Genomic DNA, 22,250 nt, shown 5'->3' with positions numbered 1-22,250 from the left:
AAGCGAAAGCATCTTCCAATTGGCTACCAGCTTGCAATAGAAACTCGAATGTAAGAAGGTATTAGGAGACTAGATGTCGGGCATACCCTTACGAGAGATTTTTTAAGATAATAGCCACTTGTTCTTTCTCTGAAGGTCTATCCCACATTTGTGCAGCCTTGGCCCTCCAACGATCGATGAAGTCAGTAAATGTTTTTCCATTCTTATGTTTAGTTGACTCCAAGTCCCTTCTTGAAGTTTCAATTTCGGTACTGTATTTGTACTGATGCTAGAAAGCCTTTGACATATTCTCCCATGTACCTACTGTAGCTGGATCTTGAGACATCAGCCATTGTAAAGCTGATCCTGACAGAGTTCGTTGAAACAGTAATGTCATATGTTCGTCGCTAAATCCTATAGTGCGCATGTTAGTAACATACACTTTAAGATGCGTTTTTGCACAATCTACCCTACTGAATTTGTCCATTTCAGGCATCACAAACTTCTCTGGCAGATGAATTATAGGGATACGGTTCAGGGCTTCAATACCCGCTGTAATTTTATCAATACCCTTTATACTCTTCATAGCTGACTCCAGTTGAGACATTCTGTTGGCTAACACTGGATTCTCATCAGCATACTCTTCGTCTCCATCGAATTCAAAGACTTCATGGGCACATCTCGCTGTATTTTCTTCTACCCTTTTTTCCTTTAGGATCATCAATGGGATTGCCAGTTGATTCTGAAATCTGTTCTAAGACTTCCACTTTGCCCTTTATAATGTTGATGTCATTGGCAAAGGCTGTCAAAATCTTACGGATTTCTGTGAGCTCAGATTCTGAAGCCATTTCTGCCTGTTGACTTGGTACCAACATTCGTTCTAACCGACTGGACTTGCGACTCCAACTAGGAGATGGATGCTTGAGTTTGGGTGCAATGATAACCCTGAAAACCCCATCAAAGGTGGATTACTAGTTATGGATCCTAGAGTAGACTTTTAATAAATAGAGGTTTCTCTTGATAGCATGGGTTAAGTTAACCCTTAGATTCAAAATCTCTAACCAATGAAATATTTCGATCAAGAAATATTACATGAATATGATTTATTGATCTTGTTAAGTATGAAATATTCAGTCCATTGAATTAAACTGGCTGATGCAAGGTGATTGGGATTATGTACCCATTTGAGTTTGGACCGGTTCGACCCAATGGATCTGAATATTCCACTTGCATCACTTCATCTAATATTTTTAAGCCAATTAGTTCAACTGGTCCATATGTTGATCCATAAGATCCATTTACCAATTGGCCTTGATATTGACCAGTATGTCTCATCAATTAAGTTTATTGGATTTGACCGATATTGCTGGTTTGATTGAATCGGTATGGACCGGTCCACCCACTTACCTTTTGGTTGGATTAAATAGAGCAACCCGGGAACACCCGTAGTCAGTTCAGCTCGTGACCTATAGGAAGGCTCCTAGACTCTAGGTTCACTACGTGTAATGCAATTTATCTAGTCACCCTTGCCCAAGTACACCTATATACCTCTCGATACGTGGTGACTTGGTTTGATATACCATATGGGTGATAATCTAAAACCTCAATTCACTTCTCTGAAGTCAAAAACAGCCAGTTTGATCTCCAGTTGAGAGGTGTCGCACGATGCTGAGCAAAGGCCCACTTAAATACCTCTCGTCTAGAATAGACGTAGTCTATCCCCCTCGTACAGTAGGGTACAGCGGGGCAAGATCTCGCTTAGGCACCGGTTTTGACCAAGAAGTGCAATTAATATACTTAGATTATCTTTTATATACCTATAGGTATGAGTCAAGAGTTGTAGATTTCATAAATGATTTGGCATCCCACGAGGGGACCGACCACGTAATAGTATTACGTTGGCAATCAGGACATGTGACTGTGTGGCTCACAATAGGTAAAAGGCTCAAGTCGCTCCAGCCTGGGTGCATCAATATACCTCTCAGAATCACCTGATCAGACGGTATCGATGCCCCAGTTTGATATACCCTAAGGTACGTGACTGGAGTTGTGGTTTTCATGAATGACGTCGCATCTCCGAAGAGACCGGGCCACGTACTAGTGCCACGTTGGCTATATAGGACGTGTAAGTGTGCAAAACAGTAAACGTGCATGTGGTGTGTGCAAAACAGAGTGGGGTGTGCCCGGGGCCTTTTTAAACAAATGGGCCCATGGGTCAGATCAAATCATAAAATATGGATATCAAATAAATATTGATCAAGAAATATAAAGATCCATAATATTAAGTTCGAGATCAAAGCATGCACATCATAAAAATATATCAATCAGATCATGGCATATTAGATAGACAATCAATCAAGATAGCGCAAGAGAGAGTAAAAATGATCAAATAATCAGAACTGTACTAAAAAGAATATCAATCATCAATTAGACATGAGCATAAGTACCACCAACAATTTTTCCTTATTTTTTTATTGGGAGACTTATTGCATCTTTTAGCACAAAAATTCCCCTCTTTAATCAAGTTTCTTACATAAGAAAACTTTGGGTGAAGACTACACTAGCTCGACTACCGTAATAAGGTTTGAAAATCTTGCTAAGGGTCATTAAACCAACGTGGTTCATCATGTCGGCAATCCGATGTCACAGCCTTCTAGATTTAATGGAAAAGTTTGGATCCAAAAGTGAAATTTGCATTTTTTTTTTTTTTTTACTTTAATCAAATGTTTTGAAAATAGGTGGCTATAAAAATCAAATGTAAAATCAAAATTTGAAATGAAAATTAATTTTAAAAAAATTTCTTGAAATTCTTTTTTTTTTATTCTTTTAAATACTCGTAGAATTTCATCCACCATAAGCACGTGGCATTGGGTCTCCTTTTTTGAATGCCACGTGGCAATGTTAACGACCCTTAGTAAGGAAGAGACCTTACTAAACTAGTAAGACTAGCTTTTTTTTTTTTTTATATAAAAAAAATTGCAAATCAGAAATTTCTATGTTGTTGCCTAATACTCACAACCTAACATTCCTTGATTGTTATAATCACACAGATGTACCTCTGTGGCGCCCCGCCGAACGCTAACACAAATCCCCATGTCAGATTTCAAGGTACGAGGTGGCACCTCGAAATTTCGGCATGGTCTCCTCTGTTTATGTTAGCATTCCAAGGCGATTCAACCTGCACCTGATAAACGACATACAATCCTGCATATAACAAACAAAATATAATACTAGCGGAAGCCTATATACGTCTAATAATGTCCGATAGATCAGAGTGCGGAAGAAGAAAAATTATATACAGGATTATACAAAATTCCTCACTCTAACATAATTCCTAACACTCAAGACAGAATCCATAACACTACCTGGAGAAACTGACACCACTAGGGGGTATAGCCCTAATACTTACCAGGTGACGGACTCTGGTTGTCTATCTAACCAACCAGATGATCCTCGCTCTTGTTCTACACTTGTTTCGCCAAGCTTCAGATCTGAAACTAAAAAAAATGGAGAAGGAAAGGGTGAGTAACAATGGTTACCCAGTAAGGAAGCAACAATTTCTGCCAATAACCTCTCCTAACATGAACGAATAAACATACTGAATCATTTTAAAATAAACAAAATTTTACAGAAGAAAACTACGATTAACTGGTACATATAACCAGGGATGTGCAACTAAACATTTTAAAACTCACATTACATCGATCAGCAGTACTCACTATAACATTCTCTTTTTATACAAATCTAATTGATCAAATGGAAACAATAAACATGCATTTCATTTTATATATCAAAATAAGCAACAGATACATAATACACGATGGTGGAGTATTGGAATTAGAGTGTTGGGATTCACGACTGGATCGCTCCCAGTCGGGACATGATGTTACAATTCCTTTCTGGCTTTTAGTTCCTGATTTTGTGGCCGGTCGCTGCACTTACCACGTTTGGTTGACCATTTATCCGGCTCAGGCTGGCCGTTTGACGTGACCGTAAGCAATGGGTCTCTTTTCGATGTGTCAGAACGTTCGACTACTATAGATTGTTAGTGATCACTGACTAATCATCTTCGTCTATGCCTATCAGGCGTACATGTGATTCCCAAAGATACAAACCATTCGTATACGACCACCTTTACATTACAAGTTCACTGGTAAAGATAGAGAGGAATAAACCCGGATTCCAGTTGTGACTCCACTCTCATACGCGTCCCATACCACGTATGAGTTTGGTGGTCCCTACCGTACATCCCAGGATAGTACACCACTCCGGATGATATGATGCACTATCCCTTCAGGCATTCACAAACTCTTTAACAGCTCACAAAATAGCTACTTATATATATTATTTTCATTTGAAAACAAAAGAGAAATTAACAATACAAGGTTGAGAATAGATATCCAGTTTCCTACCATGCAAGTGTGGCCACCCGGCCTAAAATAAATAACATAACAGAGCGCCTCGCGCTAACAGAAAGTAAATAAACATGCAACCAGTAACATTATCCCTGGATATCCGTTCACCAACCTGCATACAACACAACAACGTAAAATGCAGACATCACCCCTCGGGTGTGACTCTGACATTTTACCATTTCATACCCTTTTTCCCTTTTTTTTTTCGACTTTTACAATTTTCACACTCTTCATAAAATATCCATTTTCTGATATTCATCAACTCAATATGAGTTCATTGAATATTAAATCACATTTTTCAACTATACAATTTATTTCTATCAATAATATTGAAAAAAAAATACAAATTTCATATCAAAACGGGGTCCGAGCAGTGCACAAGACCCAATTTATGGCAATAACCCGTTAAAATACTCTACCCACGTACAATTTGTTAAAAATACAATTAAACATATCAAACATGCAATTTCTGGCGTGAATTTTGAAATAAACAAAGAATTCTATATTTCGAAAATACATCCAAATTTTTCCAATAAAATCCTAAATGCAATTTTCACAATCTATGATTATTAATAGAAATTCAGAGTTCCTTACAATCACTAGGCGATGGAATTGAAGCACGTGCGCGGAAATCGAGGCGATTGGTGCGATAATCGAGATGGACCGAACTTCGAAGCGGCTGATTTTCGAAACTGGCTTGGTGGTTTCGAAGATCTCGATGTGCTCGTCTCTTCTCCCTTCTACGGCGAAAGACGGTTTGACCCCGAAATCGATGAAAACCGAGGTCGAAGTTACGAAAATCTCCGTATAAAAATACGGCTGATTTTTGACTATACGGGGTGAAAAAGACGAGAAAACGAAAGGAATTTGGGTGGGTTATGTAGAGAATGAGGCTGCGGACGTTTCTCCCTTCTGCGTCGAAAAACGATTTGACCCCGAAACGGACGAAATCCGAGGTCAAAGTTTCGAAATTTCCGTATCCAAATACGGCTGATTTTTGACGATATCGGGTGAAATAGAAAGTGAAACGAAGAAAAGTTGGGTGGGTTTTGTAGAGAACGTAGCTGCGGATCTTTTTCTCTTCTACGGAGATCGTCGAAAGTGGACCGTTTACGAGAGATCTGAGGTGGAAAATCGGAAGAAATTCGAATTTTATTTTCGTATTTGGCTCGGCTGTAATGACGCGTTGGGGAAGATGAGTTATATAAAAAAAAATTAAAAATATTATTTAAATAATATTTGGGACGAATTCGGTATTTCGCTTATTGTTTTGATCGATGATAACTTGGTCATTCGGTCTCCAAAACTGACAAACGAATACTCTATTTCGCCTAATTTTTCGTTCCGGATCTAATGGTATAGTCAATTTCTACAAATTATGTCTCCATCAAAAATTTACATTTTTGGCCTGACGTGACCTATAAACTTGATGTCGTTTTCGTTTTTGGCGATAATTCAACTTCCTGATCTCCAAAAATGACAAATAAATAGTCTATGTTGAATAATTTTTCGTTATGAACCCAATGGTATGATCGAATTTTAAAAATTATTACTCCAACAAAAAGTCACTGTTTTAGCCTGATCCGACCCGGTAATCGAGGATTTTGCAACTTTTATATTCGGACTCGCATTTGAGCTTGCTTACAGGCTAAACTATGTTTTTCGATCATTTTGAATCTAATGGTGAGGTCAGATTCCATTAAAATGATCAAAACAAGGTCCTACAATTTTACCCTAAGTCCCACTTTCAAGATTTTCTTAAAATTCCACTATTTATTTTCCTCGAGATACGAATTAAAAATTCGGGGTGTTACAACCTCGGTCATGTTGCTGCCAACAAAAACTCTCTTTTTGTTTTTGTTTTAAAAATACATATTGTTCTCACTACAACAACTCAAAAAAATAAACTTTCTTTTTTTATGCGTTGCTGCCAGCAACCTACAACTCCAAACACTTCTTTTCTTTAAAAAAAAAACTGTTGCATGACATCCTCTTAAACACTTTTTTTTTTGCCGCCAGCATAATACTCTTTGTTGTATTGCTGCCAACATGCACCGCACAAAAAAAACTTATTTTTATTTTATATGTATATGTTGCTGCTAGCCACCTAGCTTAGATATTTGATTTAGGCTCTTGTGGGCTGGTTAAAAGAGGTTCATTTGAAGAAAAAAAAACAGAGTATACGAGATTAAAGAGAGATGCATTCAAGGGTTGCTGTGTATCAAGGGAGGGTTGCGGATGGACAAACTACCATTAAAGCCTCTCTCTTCACAAGATTTGGAGATTCTCATCGAAGTTTTTTTCTCAAGTTCAATCTCTTAGTCTGCCTAAAAAGATTCTCACATATTTTGATCTTAGAAACCGATTCGAAACCATGTTTGTCTCGAATATTCGAAATTTTCATACAGCAATCGAGAAGAATGACACACCCATGTATATTACTAGGGTCTGATTAGAAGCCCAACCTGATTTCGCAAAGGATCGAAATGTTTCAACTAAAATCTCCCAATCCGATTGAGTTCGGTTCATCCCTTCCATAGGATTGTGAAGCTCTCGGGATGTATCAATGGGATCAACGAACAGCCACGTTTTCGAAGCTTGGATTGTTTCCAGATTCACCATCATTTGTTGATCCGAATTCGACCGAAGTTGAATCGATGAAAATGGTTTCCTCATCGATCAAGAATCTTTCAGAACTCGGGAGAGAGATCGAGGTGGAGACGGGAGAGAGAGAGAGTGATAGAGAGAGAGAGAGTGTGTGAGAGAGAGACGTCTCTCTGCTGCCTCTTCTGTCCCTTCTTTCTCATTGGAGAAGGAGATGGAAAAAGGAAAAAACTTAAAACGCTGATGGCACACCACCTTTTAAGAATTAAAACAGTAAGTTATATAGTTAACAGAAGCTTAAGAACAAAAAAAAATTTCTCTTTTTTTATTATTTTTATTATTTTTTTGCTTTGCTTTTCTTTTTGCTGTCAACGGACAGCACAGTCCCTTTATCATTTTGGAATTTTGCATTATTTGGGATCACTCTAAACAACCCTCAATTGGATATAAAAAATAATGCTTGATCGAATCATAACAACAATATGTCAAAATATCAACTGTTCAAAGTCCAAACGCATACTCAATAATTAAATTAAAATAACAACAAATAGATAAAATAAATAGCTAAACAAACTAAAAAAAATAAAAAAATAAAAAAATAAAAAAAAAACATTATAGGTCACTTTTAACAATGCTCCCATACTTGGGGTTTTTCAAGTTTGATCCTCAAGGGCCTGTGTGGATTGACTTTTCTAAGTACTTCTGACTTTTGCGGGGAGTCAGAAGCACTTTAAAGGTGTTTGGATAAATAACTCCCGAAAAAGAACTACTTTACTGTGGAGTCATTTTAGTGCTTTTTCATGAAGTACCGAAGGTGCTACTTCTCTAAACTACTCTTGCGCGGAGCCACAAAACATAGTCAAAATGATAGGATTGGGACAAGTATGCCCCTCATAAATTTTGAAAATTACAAACCTACCCTCAAAAAGGCAAATGGAATAATATTATATTACTATCCATTGATATGATGATAGCCTTTTGGTGTAACATTTGAGACAAGTATACCCCTCATAAATTTTGAAAATTACAAGTATACCCTCAAAAATGCAATTGCAGTAATACTATATTATTATCCATTGATGTGGTGGTAGCTTTTTGGTGTAGCATTTGGGACAAGTATGCCCCTCATAAATTTTGAAAATTACAAGCATACCCTCAAAAATATAATTAAATAATATTTTATTATTATCCATTGATGTGGTGGTAACCTTTTAATGTAGCATTTGAATTTGGATTTCTAGCTCCCCCAATTGCTTATTCAATGATTTATCCATGAGCATTCCAACCATGGTTGAAATTTTCTTATTTCAAGATTGATGTAAACAATTATACACAAATTTACTATCCATCGATGTGGTAAAAGCTTCTTCATATTTTTAGTGGTTGTATATATTTGCTCACAATATCTTCTATTTGTTAATAATTATTGGGTGTTTATATTAGTTTTTATGGATAAAAACAATAACTTTTATTTCTTTTGAAGAATAATTTATTGAGTTATAATATTAAAAAATAGTAACTGATACTTATAAGGGCATTTTGATCATTTTAACAGAATCCAAAACAGTTTCCAAACACAAAACTCTATCAAAAGTACTTCTGACAGTACTTTTCAGAACCTGCATCCAAATACACAACAGTTATCCACCTACTCCAGACAGTACTTCAAAAAGTACTTATGAAAGTACTTATGTTCTAAGTACTTCTGGCTCCTGTATCTACACGGGCCCCAAAAGTCCCCAGCGGAGTCGCCATTGAAAGCGCCCTCGATCTGCGAGGTGCGCGGATCCGCTTTTGACTCTTGAGGTTTGGGAGTCGCCACCTAGTTATTATGGTCTAGGAACCGATCAATGACTCTAAATGGATAAAGAACTAATCTAGAACAGAAAAAAAAAAACTGAATTCAGGAATCATGTTACGGGGTTGGAAGGTGTTAGGCACCAACCCTGCCCGGCCAAAGTCGGTCTCTACTAATTTCCCAAATAAGTTACATTGCTAAAAAAAAAACCTAGATAATAAAAAAAAGGAAGAAATTATACATTTCCGATAGCAAAGACCTTGTTCACCATTTTGTCATGTATTGTTAACCATCTTAGGATAAGAGGGATAAGGTGCCTACACTTTCCTTATTCTTCAATCGAACCTCCTTATTTTAGATTTCTAGGTACACCATTTTTCCCTTATCTTTGGATATGCAAGTCACTATAAGCCTAAAAATATTTTATGGTGCCTATTCACACCTTAATTGAATGGTGATGACTCTTAAAACCCGTGTAGATGAGATCAAACCTTTCAAAAGATTTCGAAACCCACGTATCTACAAATATGATGCATGTTTAATACCAAACTATCATCGAATGTATCCAATCTCGACGCCAAATATTGGCTCAAACAATTAGTATAAATACAATAATAGTTTAGAAAAATCGTAATCAAATATTGTATAAATATGATGGTGGCTTAATACAAAACTATCATCAAATGTGATTTTTTTTTTTTTTGTGCTTAATTGCAATAATAAAGAAGATGATAGTTTAATTAACTAATTGTCATCTTAGTTGCTCTTCAATGATAAATAAGATATAAATTTCATTAAAAAATCATCATCGTAAATTATCCATTTTTCGTAAACCAGTTTTGAGAGGGTTAGAAGTTTCAGAATGGGGAGATCATCCTCGTAAAAAATCAGCCCATTCCGGAACATTTAATCCATGTAGGACAAAACAATTCGAATATAGTGTGGGTTGTCCTTATTAATTTGTGGGGTGTTTTTATATTTACCTTAAAAAAAATTAGGGCTTTTCCTATTTGAAAAAAAAATCTCACCTCCTTATCTATCTCTTTCTCGACTCGACAGAAACGAATCTCTTTAGCTCCCTCGCTCTCGGTGAGAAATCTCTCACAATTCCCCAGAAATCGTCATCTGCGATCATTTTACCTTTCTTACTATTACTCTAAGCTGAATCGAAACCCTCGGATTCCAACGTCATTTCTTTCGAAGGAAGATTGGCAGTTCGCACAGAGGTCTTCGGTTTTGAGAGGGATTAGAGATAGAAGGATTAATCAAGTGTTTTCGTTTAGTGCGAGTTTGATTCACATTTAGAATAAAACAAAATCGATTCGAGGAAACATTATCGGCCGAGTGGGGAAGTGATGGATTGATCGGATTAACGGATTTAGGATTACGGACCAGATAAAGATTTCTCGCGGATATTTTTCAGGTGATTTTTTTTTATGGATCATTATCGTTTTTCAATTATAGCTTTTGATTTGTTATTGATGAAGTTGATGGATTGTTCTGTATAAATTAAAGTTCTATTTTTTTTTTTTTTGTGATCTTTTGAATGTAGCAGGGAAAGTTTGTTAATCTCATTTTTTTGTAGCTCTGTTTCAGATTTCTTCAATTCACCATTTATGATTATGAACTCATAATTCACAATTTGTATAAAATATAGAAGGTTTATAGTTAGTGTGAACCAAGGAAAGTGAGATTTTGTGTTTAAATATACATTTAAAGTATATCTGCAATTGTGAAGAAGGCACTATCTCATGCTAAACTTTTTCTTGTTCTCTCTATTGTTAAGGATTCAAATAACATGGCTTCTTGTACCTGTTGCCTAATGGATTCCGTCGGATAATCTCTTTCGTCAGCATTTCTTGCAATGAATCACCTCACATCACACTAAATTTCTACTATATCATGCGCTGGCATAACTGTATTGAGTCTTTGAAAAGAAATGAGTGCACTTTTAGGTGTCACGTGGTCAAGGGGTTCAAAGTACCTAAAGCTTCTATACCTTTTTTTAGGTTCATAGCATATTTATGAACCATACTATTAGCTCTGTTTCTTAATAATATATATACATTCTTTATTTTCTTTTTGAAAAATGAATAAAATAACTAGCTTCTTGGGAACTTAAATTTTCTAATAAATGGGTTTGAAAGAGATGAGTAGAACTAGTAAGGGCAAAAGCAAATGCATTGAACAATTGAATAGAAGAAAAACAACAAAGTAGTTAATTCATATTGACCATTCATTTTCTATTCCTAACTTAACCAGGTACTTATAGGCAGTCTGCCCATGTGTCTTCATGGATTTTGGCTATATTGGTTGTGGGTAACCCTTCTTATGTGAAGAGTTTCCTAGTTAGTGAATGTGCTTTTGGATTATGGGTCTTAGGAGTTAGGATAGGTGAAGCCTTGAATTCTCATGAGCCTAGAAGATTGGCATATTGTTAGACTGCAGATGAACTTCAATGCCCACGGTGGTAGTGACCCTATTGGCCTTCTTATATCATTCCTCAGAGTGGTTATGTTGAGTCATACACTTTCATAAGACCTTTTTCCCAAGAAAATGTTTCCAAGACTAGCAAACCATCTCAAAAATTGCAAGTACAGAGTTTTTTTAACTTACAATATATAATGTTACTCAGGTGATATTGGTTGTGATCTTGACGGTCATCTGTATCATGTGCCACATTCATGGGTCAAACCAAGTTGTAACAATCTGGTATTGTACGAGTTGGAATTCCATTTCTAAATCAGATTGTTTCTTTAATAAAATTTTGAAACTCATCTCTATTAGCTCTTCTTTGATCCTAAGGGGACAATATGAACACGCGACATTGGGGGTTACCATCTTGTATAAGGCTATGACAACGTGGTTAGAGTTTCTCCTCTAAGAGTTTCAAAATTGGTTAGTCAATACACTTCAAAATTGGGAGCATTTGAGGACAGATCAGCTCTTCATAGTCAGACCAATCCATTACATAGTTATTAAGCCTATTCTAATGTAAGGGGCAACAGAGTGGGCTCTCATTGCTTGTTTTCAGTCTTGAGGGTTTTAGCTTCATTCATGAGGCTAAGTTCCGATGATAAATTGCTGCCATACCACACCATTAAATCCCGCATCAGATGGGTTTTTTTCTACTAGATATTGCAAATAGACACGAGGACAAATCCCCCAGGGGAACCAATTCTAACCGTCAACAATTGAAGTGTGAAGTAATCAGCCCATTGCTACCCATTTTGAACCTTCTCTGTCACCCTTTTCTCCTTTTTAATAGCAAATACAGAATGAAAGGGAAAGAGTGGTAACCTTGTAAAAAACCCCTTGAAACAACAATGAAATTGGATGAAGGCCTTCTCACTTGTCTCATAGTATTTTTTTTAATTAGTCAATTGCCTGCAATATATGACTAGAGGAAACATCTAAAGCCCACGGGATGGTCTTTGGAATAACAAACCCACACCAGTTACATCCAGCACCTATAGGAGATCTTTTTTTATTGTGGTGTCCACTAACTTTTCTAGAAGAGTTCTTCTTATAGCTTTAGTTCCTTGTGTTCGCTTTCGCTTAGAGCTTAGAGGTTTATCCATTAGTAAGTTATCAACATAGCTTTGCTTGACCATGGGGAATTATAGTTTTTTTGTATTTGTATTTTCTTGTATTAATGTATTTTATTGGTTTGGAAGTAGAAGCTCACTTGAATCCTTATAAATCTTTTTTTGTTTAAGAGTCATCGTGAACAGTCATACATTTTGAGTCATTATTATTCTTGTCCCTATCATCGTCCAATCAAAATGTACCAATAAACACATACACACACACACAAATACAAGCTTCCTGAATTTTAGTGTTTGTATCTTATTTTAAGTGAGATGAGATAATCTAGAATAGATTTGCATCATTTCTAATCTGAAATAAATGCTCATTTACTATTAAAATAGTGATGGTTTAGTAGTTTGATGCTTCTACTTATTACTAACTGCTCCTTTATTATTTATTTATTTTGTTTGGTGAGGAGTTTGAGGGAAAGTTGAAGGGAATTTTGGGTTGCACAAAAGGCAAATTCTCTTGCGAATCATCTAAAAAAGATTTTACTTTAGGAACTTTTGGGTTGCATCCAAAAAGATTGTGAGTACATTTTTATCATAGGTTTAAGTGAGTGCTTGAAATTCTCTAAATCCAGCTCTTATATTTGCATATTTCTCGATATGCATTCGATTATCCCCTTGATTTAGGTCTTCTCCAAGAGACCAACATAAATTTATTGTTGAGGTTCAAATTATATAACCTTAAGCATTAAAAAATATCCAACTACATGGGTAAAGTTAGTAAAATTAGTTATCTTCTGTTTGAGACAAGCATAAAGATTAATGACGAATCCTTATAGCATTGATTTATTTTAGGAAACCTATAAAATTTGCTCTTAAATGGATAAATCTTTCATGTCCAAGGATAGAAGATTTATTGAATATGAAATGGAATTGGATTCGTTTGCTAAAATGGAGTGGGGGTGAATTTTGAAATATTATTTGAAGTTGTTTGGATTCGAGGTGAGATGATAGACTTTGAATGAGATTGTAAATGTAATGAATTTTGGCCTTGCTTCTTTGCACTGTAAACGGCCATAAACAGAAACATTTCCGAAGCTTTGCGGAATATGTTTGTTTGGTTATTATTTAATATGTGGGTCCTAACATAAAACTAAGTCAAAATTCCAATGAAATTTTCATGAATTTTTCTGGAGCAAATAGCTCCACAATTTTTCTGTTAGTTGAATTTCTTCGATATATCCTATTATTGAACTAATCTAAAGCTTAGAAATTTTTCTTTTTCTCTTACTTACTCTCTCCTCTCGCTCTCTCTCCATCACCCTCAAACCCTAGAAATCTTTTCTCCCTCTCAATCAATTTTCAGCCAAAATCTTTGATTGATCTCATATGAGTTTCAAGGATCCTCGATTGATCTCTCTTGGGTGTGATTTGATCTTTCGAACGATGCAATTGAGCCTCAACACTCTCGATCCAAGCTTCAATTTCAAGGTAACAAGCTTTGATTGATCCAAGCTTCAATTGATCTCTGTTATAGATTTTGATAGATCTCTGTGTTGCAGACTTTCATCGCCTTCTTCCATCTTCTCTTGTTAGAATCGGTGTATGTAAGGAGGATACTTTGAATAAAAAAGAATACTTCGATAAAGCTCAAGTAAGGAGAATACTTCATTAGGTGCACCACCTTTCTCCTCACCCTAGTTTTTATTTTAGGTTTAGAGTTTTCAAGGTTTGATTTTAGGTTTAGGTTAGGGTTTTGTATAATCCTCTAGTTAGGTTTTTGATTTTCGGTTTAGGTTTGTGTTTGCCTCAAAAGGAAGGGTTTAGATGAAAGGTTTAGGCTATGTACTTTGATCTTGCATTGAAGATGTTCGAAGAAATGACCGAGAGAGACTTGGCCTCGTGGTCTTTGACGACTAAATTGGCACTTCAGGAAAGTGATTTGGATCACGAAGCACAAAGGGAGAAGATAGATTTGGATATGAGAAATATCAGCTTAAACTTGTGTCATGTTAATAAATTGAGCACAACAGTAATGAGGATGTTGCGATGGGTCAGTGGAGAGACTAGGAAATATAAAATTAGAAACAAATATATTTGGAAAGCTCCCTATGCTATAGAAATGTTTGTCGTCAAAAGTGAAAAATACAGAAAAAATGAATTAGAGTCCTTACATGAAGATATTGAGGAGCTTGTAGGAGAATTTTTCTTTTAATATATTTTAACTTATCTTATTGGTTTTTGAATAATTCTTAGAGTTTAATTTATTGAATTTTGAGTAATTCTATGGTATGAAACTTTTAGTTGAAATGATTTAATTTATCTTTCGATTTGTTTTAAAATGTTATAGAACCATATGTCAATTATTATTTAACTTTAAAAAATATTTTAAGGATTTTTTTTTTTTAATTTGCACTTTTTTGTGTTGCAGGATAAACAAGTAAACGTAAAATTTTACATTGGACACAACCAAGCACCACAATCGTAAAATTACGTAAAATTCAGTAAATGCAATACTCTGCAAATACAAAGTTTTGCGTTTGCAGTGCAAACAAGCAGGGCCATAAGTAATTTGTTCAATACTTGCGTGTAGTTTCTACTCATCGTTTTCGTACGTTTCCAAACTAAACGCCAAGAGGGTAGCAGAGCTAGGGTTTTCAAAAAGAAGTAGAGATGCAATTAACTCTCGAATTTGGGTAATAATTTGTTCTAATTCTATGTTGTTTTTCTCTCTTTATTGAATCTGTATTTTCTTAATCTATTTGTTTTTCCAGCTTTGTGGTTATTAAATACGTTTTCATTGTTATCTCAATCTTAGGCTTATATACAGAATTGAACCTCAATAACAATTTAAGTTTAAACCACATAATCCATGTTATTTGTTGAACAGTGAACAATTTTTAGATATTTTGAAGGTGTAGGTAGGATAAAAATCACTGGCTCATTCAACAAATACTCATATTGTTTTTTTTTTTTTTTTTAAGTATTTGTGTCAAGGCGCACTTATTTATTGTGGTTCAGGTCTTATAGTTATAGAGATTTGCTGAGTTTGAGAATCCTTTTGTACAATTGTTTTTTTCTCCATTCACTTCTAGATCCAAAATTATGGTATCTAATAGACGGAAAATAAAAAAACCGATTCAGTTTTGGGTTTTGATATACCCCAGCCTGGTAACTCACCCCGCCCCAATTATATATCATATATTAGAGTTACTAGCAACAAGTGTCACTTAGCTAAGTGGTTAGATGTGTGAAAAATTCTTCTCACATCTTAGGTTCAAACCTCCATCCATACTTCTTTTGCTTATTAACATTAAAAAGAGGCGGGGCTGAGAAAAATTATTAGGGGCGGGGATGGGTCAAAATCCCACCTTCACACTTAAAACTATGCAAAGAAAGAAGCAGCTTGGGTATGAAATTACTGGTACCCAAACTTGACTTGTGAGCATTTCTAGTTTGTGTTGTGTCATAGATGTAGTCCTTTGTTGCGTAGCATCCATGTGGCACTTATGTTAATCTTCTTGATAATTGCTATAGCTACCCAAGGAGTTATACCAACTGACTAAGGTATTCACACACTCGAGAGAAAGCACAGACACTTGTGGAACTCCTTAAAGCTTTATTCACTTTTCAAACTTGGGTGATCCCAAAGAGAATGATTACAAATGAGAACTTCTTCCTCTTATATAGACTTGGGGAGGATTGTCTAGAATATTCCATTATCAATATATTTATCTAAAATCTTCTTGAGAATATCAAGAACTATCCTAGACCTATTTTAGAACATCAATACTCTGTATTATTCTTATGGTATATTAGTCTCCTAGAATTTTCTAGATTATTGTATTTTTTTCCTTTAACATTCTAGAATTTTCTGGGCCCTTCCAGAACTTTCTAGCTTACTCGGTCAATTGAAAAATCCCATGTCGCATCATATGAAACCGTGAGATATGGCATAATTTCCTTCCGTACATGGGATTCCTAAATGTTAAGTTCAGTTTTTCTTTCCACCCTGCTATGGCCATTTTTATTAATGGTAATCTTCCAATGTAGTGGTGGACTTGAGCTTCTTTGCCAGTCCGTGAAGATCCACAATGTTGATGTTGATACACAAGCCGGAGAAGAGAAGGTGAGTTTCTTTTGTTAACAGAAGAAATCACAACAATTTCCCAAATTATGTTATCAATTTTCCATGTTTTGCTGAATGAATGTGCCTTCTATTATTCTTCTCAGCTAACAATGAAAAACCTGTTATCTTGGGTCCGCATTAATCTGATCAAGGAGAGGCCTGAAATGTTCATGAAAGGGGATTCTGTGTAAGTTCCAACAACGACTGGATTTCCTTAAAATAATTTTAAAGAGACTACAAGTACTTTGCGTTATAATCCCAGTTTCTTTATCTCATGGTTCTCTCTCATCTTTTGTTCTTTTGGATCCTTGTTGACGTGTTATGATGAACCTATGTTTCTTACTTGTAATGTCTGCAGGAGACCTGGTGTTCTAGTCCTTGTAAATGATTGCGATTGGGAACTAAGCGGTCAGCTTGATACAACTTTAGAAGAGAAGGATGTGGTAGTTTTTATTTCAACTTTACATGGTGGATAATATCTAAGGATTATGCTAGTGATGATGCGGCTACTGTGTTTAGTTAGATACCGTCTAATATCAAGGTCTTTATTGTGACATTCTCATTGCTAAGTGTCTAATTAAGAGTGTGAGAGAATTAGTTTGAATGTTTAATTCTCAAATACCATACCTATAGTTTGTATTTTAATTCCAATCAGGATCCTGGGGTCTAATATGAAAGGAAATATTTTTAGATATTGATACTTTACTGTCTCTGTATATCTTAAATATTCTGTATATCTTACTGTCCTTTAATAAAATGAAGAATATGTAGAACTTTTTTTTTTTTTTTTGATAAATCAAAAAATTTATTAAAGGAGGATGAGATGGCCTCAATCAACTAAATTACAAAAGCTAATTTCTCTTATCAATAACAAGATCCCATCTAAAATGAAAATCTTTAAAAGAGAAGCCCAAGCCCCTAAACTTCCTATTTAGCTTACACCAATGAAAAATAAAGTTCATTATAGAAAAATGACTTCTTGAAGAGATAGCTCATTCCCATTGAAGATTCTTCCATTCCTTTCTTTCCATGAAACCCCAACAAATAGCAAAAGGAACTAGATTTCAAAAGAACCTCTCTCAACCAGACAATTTTGTGGAAGACCTGAATAATTGACCGAGGGGGACATCAGGAAACATGGAACAAGGAGAGAAAAAAAAACCACACCGAGTTAGCAAATGCAGAATGGATAAGCAGATGATCCACAAATTCCCCACTACTTATGCAAGAAACATAAAGCAACCACAATAACTCCCCTATGTCTAAGATCATCCAAAGTAGGAAGTTTGGCCAAAGAAACAATCCACACGAAAAAAGAGAATTTAGATGGGATCATGGGAAACCACATTGCTTTGGTAGGAAAAGCTGGATCTAAAATTGAAAGGCTAGATGAAAAAGGTTAAAGCTTCGGGAAATAGTTATAAAGCAACTGGTCAAAGGGACCTCAAATCACTTTGATTTAGGGTTATTCCCCACACTTGAGCACCTTCAATAAGATATCGTGTTCGATGCGTTGGTAGATCACAAGTTGTGCTATAGGGATAATCTTCATTGAAGATTATGGATGTCAAGATTATTGTTCTATTTGGGTTATAGTTATGATTTAGATTTTACTTTGTAGACCCTTTTGCACATAAGGACAGGTTTGTTGGTGAGATGAGGAACTAGATCCCAAGTATAATTTGTATTCAAGTTAACAAGATTCTGGATCTGTAACAGTACATGCCATTGGAACAAACCATACAACCTGTTTACAGAGAGAAGAACCTGTATGGAGTGAAAAAGGCCGAAGAAGTTGAGCTGGGAAGTTAGAAGATTGAAACAAGTTAAGAGCACTCGAGCTACGAATGAAAGAAATGAAATTGGTTACAGAGTAGCTGCTCAGGTTCTGGTATAGAGGCTTGTTTCAATGGTAGAGTTACCCAAGTTATGCAGATCCAATCTTTCAACAATATGTACAAAGAAATTACAGTCTTGGAGGTATCTCATTGTTAATTTTAATCTCTTTCATAAGGTTAGGATAGAGCAGAGAAGAATCAGTGTTGCAGTCACAGACAGGCCATTGTGTATATGTTGTATCTTTTCCACCTGAAGTTCTTTCCATGCAATGAATATAACATAATATGAATGCGTTCTCTTAGCTATAGATATGCTGCACAAATTAGATGATATCCCATCAAATTATCTATAATTTTCCTTATGTTTACATAAAAAAGTTATTTTTGTTTTACATTATACTGCTAGGGTCATGACTCTTATTTGCTAGGTTTTGCTGAATCACATACACCATAGGCATGCCTGATTGAAGTACGTCAGACTCCTGTTTGATTTACCTCAATGTCCATAGGACCAATAAACAAAGCAAAAAATTTGGAAGAGGACTTGATTAATCGTGAGTCCCACTAATAAATATTAAAAGTCATACTATATGACATAAACATACCTTAGACATCAAGGGTAAAAGATGAATTTGAGTCCATCGCTCTTTCTCCACAAAGTCTGCATCCAGGAATTGGGCAACAAAGGCCCAAAGCCTATAAGTGTCTTCGAAATTGGCCAGGAACCCAGGTGTAGCTGTAACAACAGTTACCCCGAATCAGTTTTCTCTCTCTTGTTTCCTACTGTTCCTGCAACTTCATGGCTTCTTGTCTCTAGCACTCTCCCCTTCTCTACTTCATACTTGTCTGAAAACCAGATGTTATGTAAAAACCCATAACTTAGAGATATATTACTTAGATCGGCAAGCTTTTGTACAAGCACAGGTTCAACACATTGAATGCTACCGCAGGTCCGCGGTCAAATTTTATCTTTGCCCCGTATATTCCGACTAAGGGCAGCCCGTTTTCTGAATGAGGATGTTGGAGCTTCATCATTGCATTTACTAACCAATTGATTAGGCATCTTGTTCTATTACCAATGGGTATAAATCCCAAAGAATCTGCATGATCCAACCCCTTGCATTCAATCGTCAACTCGTTATCCATTTCTCTTGTACTGGTTTCGGTGTTTTCTGATTGCCAGATTCGGTGGACTTCTCTAATTCCACAATTTCCGATGATGATGGTTCCTTCTCTTCCACACTCATATCTGGGTCGCGCAATTCTGAGGTTTCACTATGTTCAAGTACCCCAGATTGCCGTCTCCTCATTGAACTTGAGGATCTCTCACCCACTTCATTGGTCATGTGAGTAGATATAGGATTGGAGAATGAGCTTGTGAAAGATAAATCTTCCTCTTGACTCAACTTTATTTATTTGTTGCGTCTCCGAGTCAGTACCCGAAGAATCGTCCTTCTTTATCGGGACAAGACTCACAATCCCGATGCTTCTAGTCATGGTCGAAGCCTCTAAGACTGAAGCACTTGATTTCTTCACAAAGAGACAACCGAACCCAGATGGATTTTCCTCAAAACTCTTGAAGAATGAGCATATAAGAAAGCAGGCTGAAAGAGAGAGAGACCTAATGTGACCATGTCCTTCGGTCCAAGTGCACAAGCGTCGAGTACAACATGCTACCCATTCTCCCGTGCCAGGCTCATCCATAGATAAGAGTGCCAGGCTCATCCATAGATAAGAATACCGTGTTCCAGTCATCCTTGATTGAAGTGGAAATTCAAACAGCCCCCCTTTTTTCTTATTTCTTTTGCTCACAACCATCTTTTTTAATTTGGCTGGTTGGATTCTCATGCTTGGCTAAGAAAACTCAGCTGACATGACTCGGGCTCCTCGCTTCTGCGAGTTATCAATCATTGCTTCGACAACCTCGCTCTAATAATCATAGACTGTTAGAAGTTAACCTGTTTGATTGGAATGGGTAATATTCTGATAGAAGCTTGAAAGCCGATGCATGATTGGCGGTGCAAACCATGGTGTAATCATTTTCGGATATATTAAGGAAATCCATGATTCTTTTCTTGACTGCAGATTCCAATTCTGATTCATGACCTCCGTAATGTATCTGAGAATTAAGATTGTCACACAGAATCCCCTTTCATGAACATTTCAGGCCTCTCCTTGATCAGATTAATGTGGACCCAAGATAACAGGTCTTTTATTGTTAGCTGAGAAGAATAATAGAAAAGGCACATTCATTCAGCAAAACATGGAAAATCGAGAACATAATTCGGGAAATTGTTGTGATTTCTTCTGTTAACAAAAGAAACTCACCTTCTCTTCTTCGGCTTGTGTATCAACATCAACATTGTGGATCTTCACTGACTACATTGGAAGATTACCATTAATAAACATGGCCATAGTAGGGTGAAAAGAAAAACTGAACTTAAAATTTAGGAATCCCATGTGCGGAAGGAAATTATGCCATATGTCAAGGTCTCATATCATGCGACATGGGATTTTTCAAATGACCGAGGAAGCTAGAGAGTTCTGGAAGGGTTCAGAAAATTCTAGAATGTTAAAGAAAAAAAATACAATAATCGAGAAAAGAAGGAAAAAAATCTAGAAAATTCTAGGAGACCAATATACCATAAGAATGATACAGAGTATTGATGTTCTAAAATAGATCTAGGATAGTCCTTGATGTTCTCAAGAAGATTTATATTGATAATGGAATATTCTAGACAATCCTCCCCAAGTCTGTATGAGAGGAAGAAGTTTTCATTTGTAATCATTCTCTTTCGGATCACCCAAGTTTTAAAAGTGAATAAAACTTTAAGGAGTTCCACAAGTATCTGTGCATTCTCTCGAGTGTGAGTACCTAAGTCAGTTGGTATAACTCCTTAGGGAAGCTATAGCAATTATCAAGAAGGTTAACATGAGTGCCACATTGGATGCTATGCAACAAAGGACTACGTCTATGACACATAACACAAACTAGGAATGCTCACAAGTCGAGTTTGGGTGACCCATCCCCGTCCCTAATAATTTTTCTTAGCCCCGTACTTTTTAATGTTAATAAGTAAAATAAGTATGGATGGAGGATTGAACCAAAGATGTGAGAAGAATTTTTCACACATCTTATCACTTAGCTAGGTGACACTTGTTGATAGTAACTCTAATATATGATATATAATCAGGGTGGGGTGGGTTAGCAGGCTGGGGTATATCAAAACCTGAAACCGAATCAAGTTTTTATTTTCCATCTACTAGATACCTTAATTTGGATCTAGAAGTGAATGGAAAAAAAAAAAATTGTACAGAAGGATTCTCAAACTCACCAAATCTCCATAACTGATACCGCACCGCAACAAACAAGTGTGCCTTGACACAAATACCCAAAAAAAAAAAAAACAATATGAGTATTTATTGAATGAGACTGATTTTTATCCTACTTACACCTTCAAAATATCTAAAAATTGTTCACTCTTCAACAAATAACATAGATTCTGTGGTTTAAACTTGAATTGTTATTGAGATTCAATTCTGTATATATGCCTAAGATTGAGATGACAATGAATACGAATTTAAGAACCACAAAGCAGGAAAAACAAATAGATTAAGCAAATACAGATTCAACAAAAAGAGAAAAACAACACAGAATTAGAACAAATTGTTACCCGAATTCGAGAGTTAGTTGCATCTCTACTTTTTTTCGAAAACCTCTGTTTCCCTCTTGGCGTTTACTTTAGAAACGAACGAAAATGATGCGTAGAAACTAGGCAAGTATTGAACAAATTACTTATATAAAAAAGTCTTTATTTTGATTAGACATTTGGGCTGGACATAGTTGTTCGGGTGGGCCTAATTGATTTTAGGTTTGGGGCAAGTAAGTCCTTGTTTATTAAGACTTATATTGAAGCCCACTAGGCCTAATGTTAGTTAGGGCTGTCA

The 22,250-nt window shown here is 35.9% G+C and overlaps 1 protein-coding gene, 1 long non-coding RNA gene and 1 pseudogene across 2 annotated transcripts; 1 reads left to right on the top strand and 2 right to left on the bottom strand.

Moving 5' to 3' along the window:
* Positions 1-3,190: 3,190 nt before the first annotated feature.
* LOC147394289 (uncharacterized) lies at positions 3,191-5,555 on the bottom strand. The gene is made up of 2 exons (XR_015181584.1): positions 4,989-5,555; positions 3,191-3,476 (listed from the first exon to the last, which is right to left on the bottom strand). It is a non-coding gene; the product is annotated as an uncharacterized LOC147394289 (long non-coding RNA).
* Positions 5,556-14,839: 9,284 nt separating this feature from the next.
* Positions 14,840-17,164, top strand: LOC147394288 (ubiquitin-related modifier 1 homolog 2-like). The gene is made up of 4 exons (XM_086453679.1): positions 14,840-15,031; positions 16,389-16,464; positions 16,569-16,651; positions 16,823-17,164. Exons 1-4 carry the CDS (start codon positions 15,009-15,011, stop codon positions 16,938-16,940), a joined length of 300 nt encoding a protein of 99 aa, XP_086309805.1. The 5' UTR covers positions 14,840-15,008; the 3' UTR covers positions 16,941-17,164.
* A 1,074-nt stretch (positions 17,165-18,238) lies between these two features.
* On the bottom strand, positions 18,239-20,454 carry LOC147394287 (uncharacterized; annotated as a pseudogene).
* Positions 20,455-22,250: the final 1,796 nt, after the last annotated feature.

The sequence above is a fragment of the Akebia trifoliata genome, chromosome 9 (assembly GCF_017979445.1).
Source record: "Akebia trifoliata isolate Shusen 1 chromosome 9, ASM1797944v1, whole genome shotgun sequence".
Classification (NCBI taxonomy): Eukaryota; Viridiplantae; Streptophyta; class Magnoliopsida; order Ranunculales; family Lardizabalaceae; genus Akebia; species Akebia trifoliata.
Note: the sequence above shows the minus strand (reverse complement) of the source record. Positions and strands in the feature narration are given on the sequence as shown.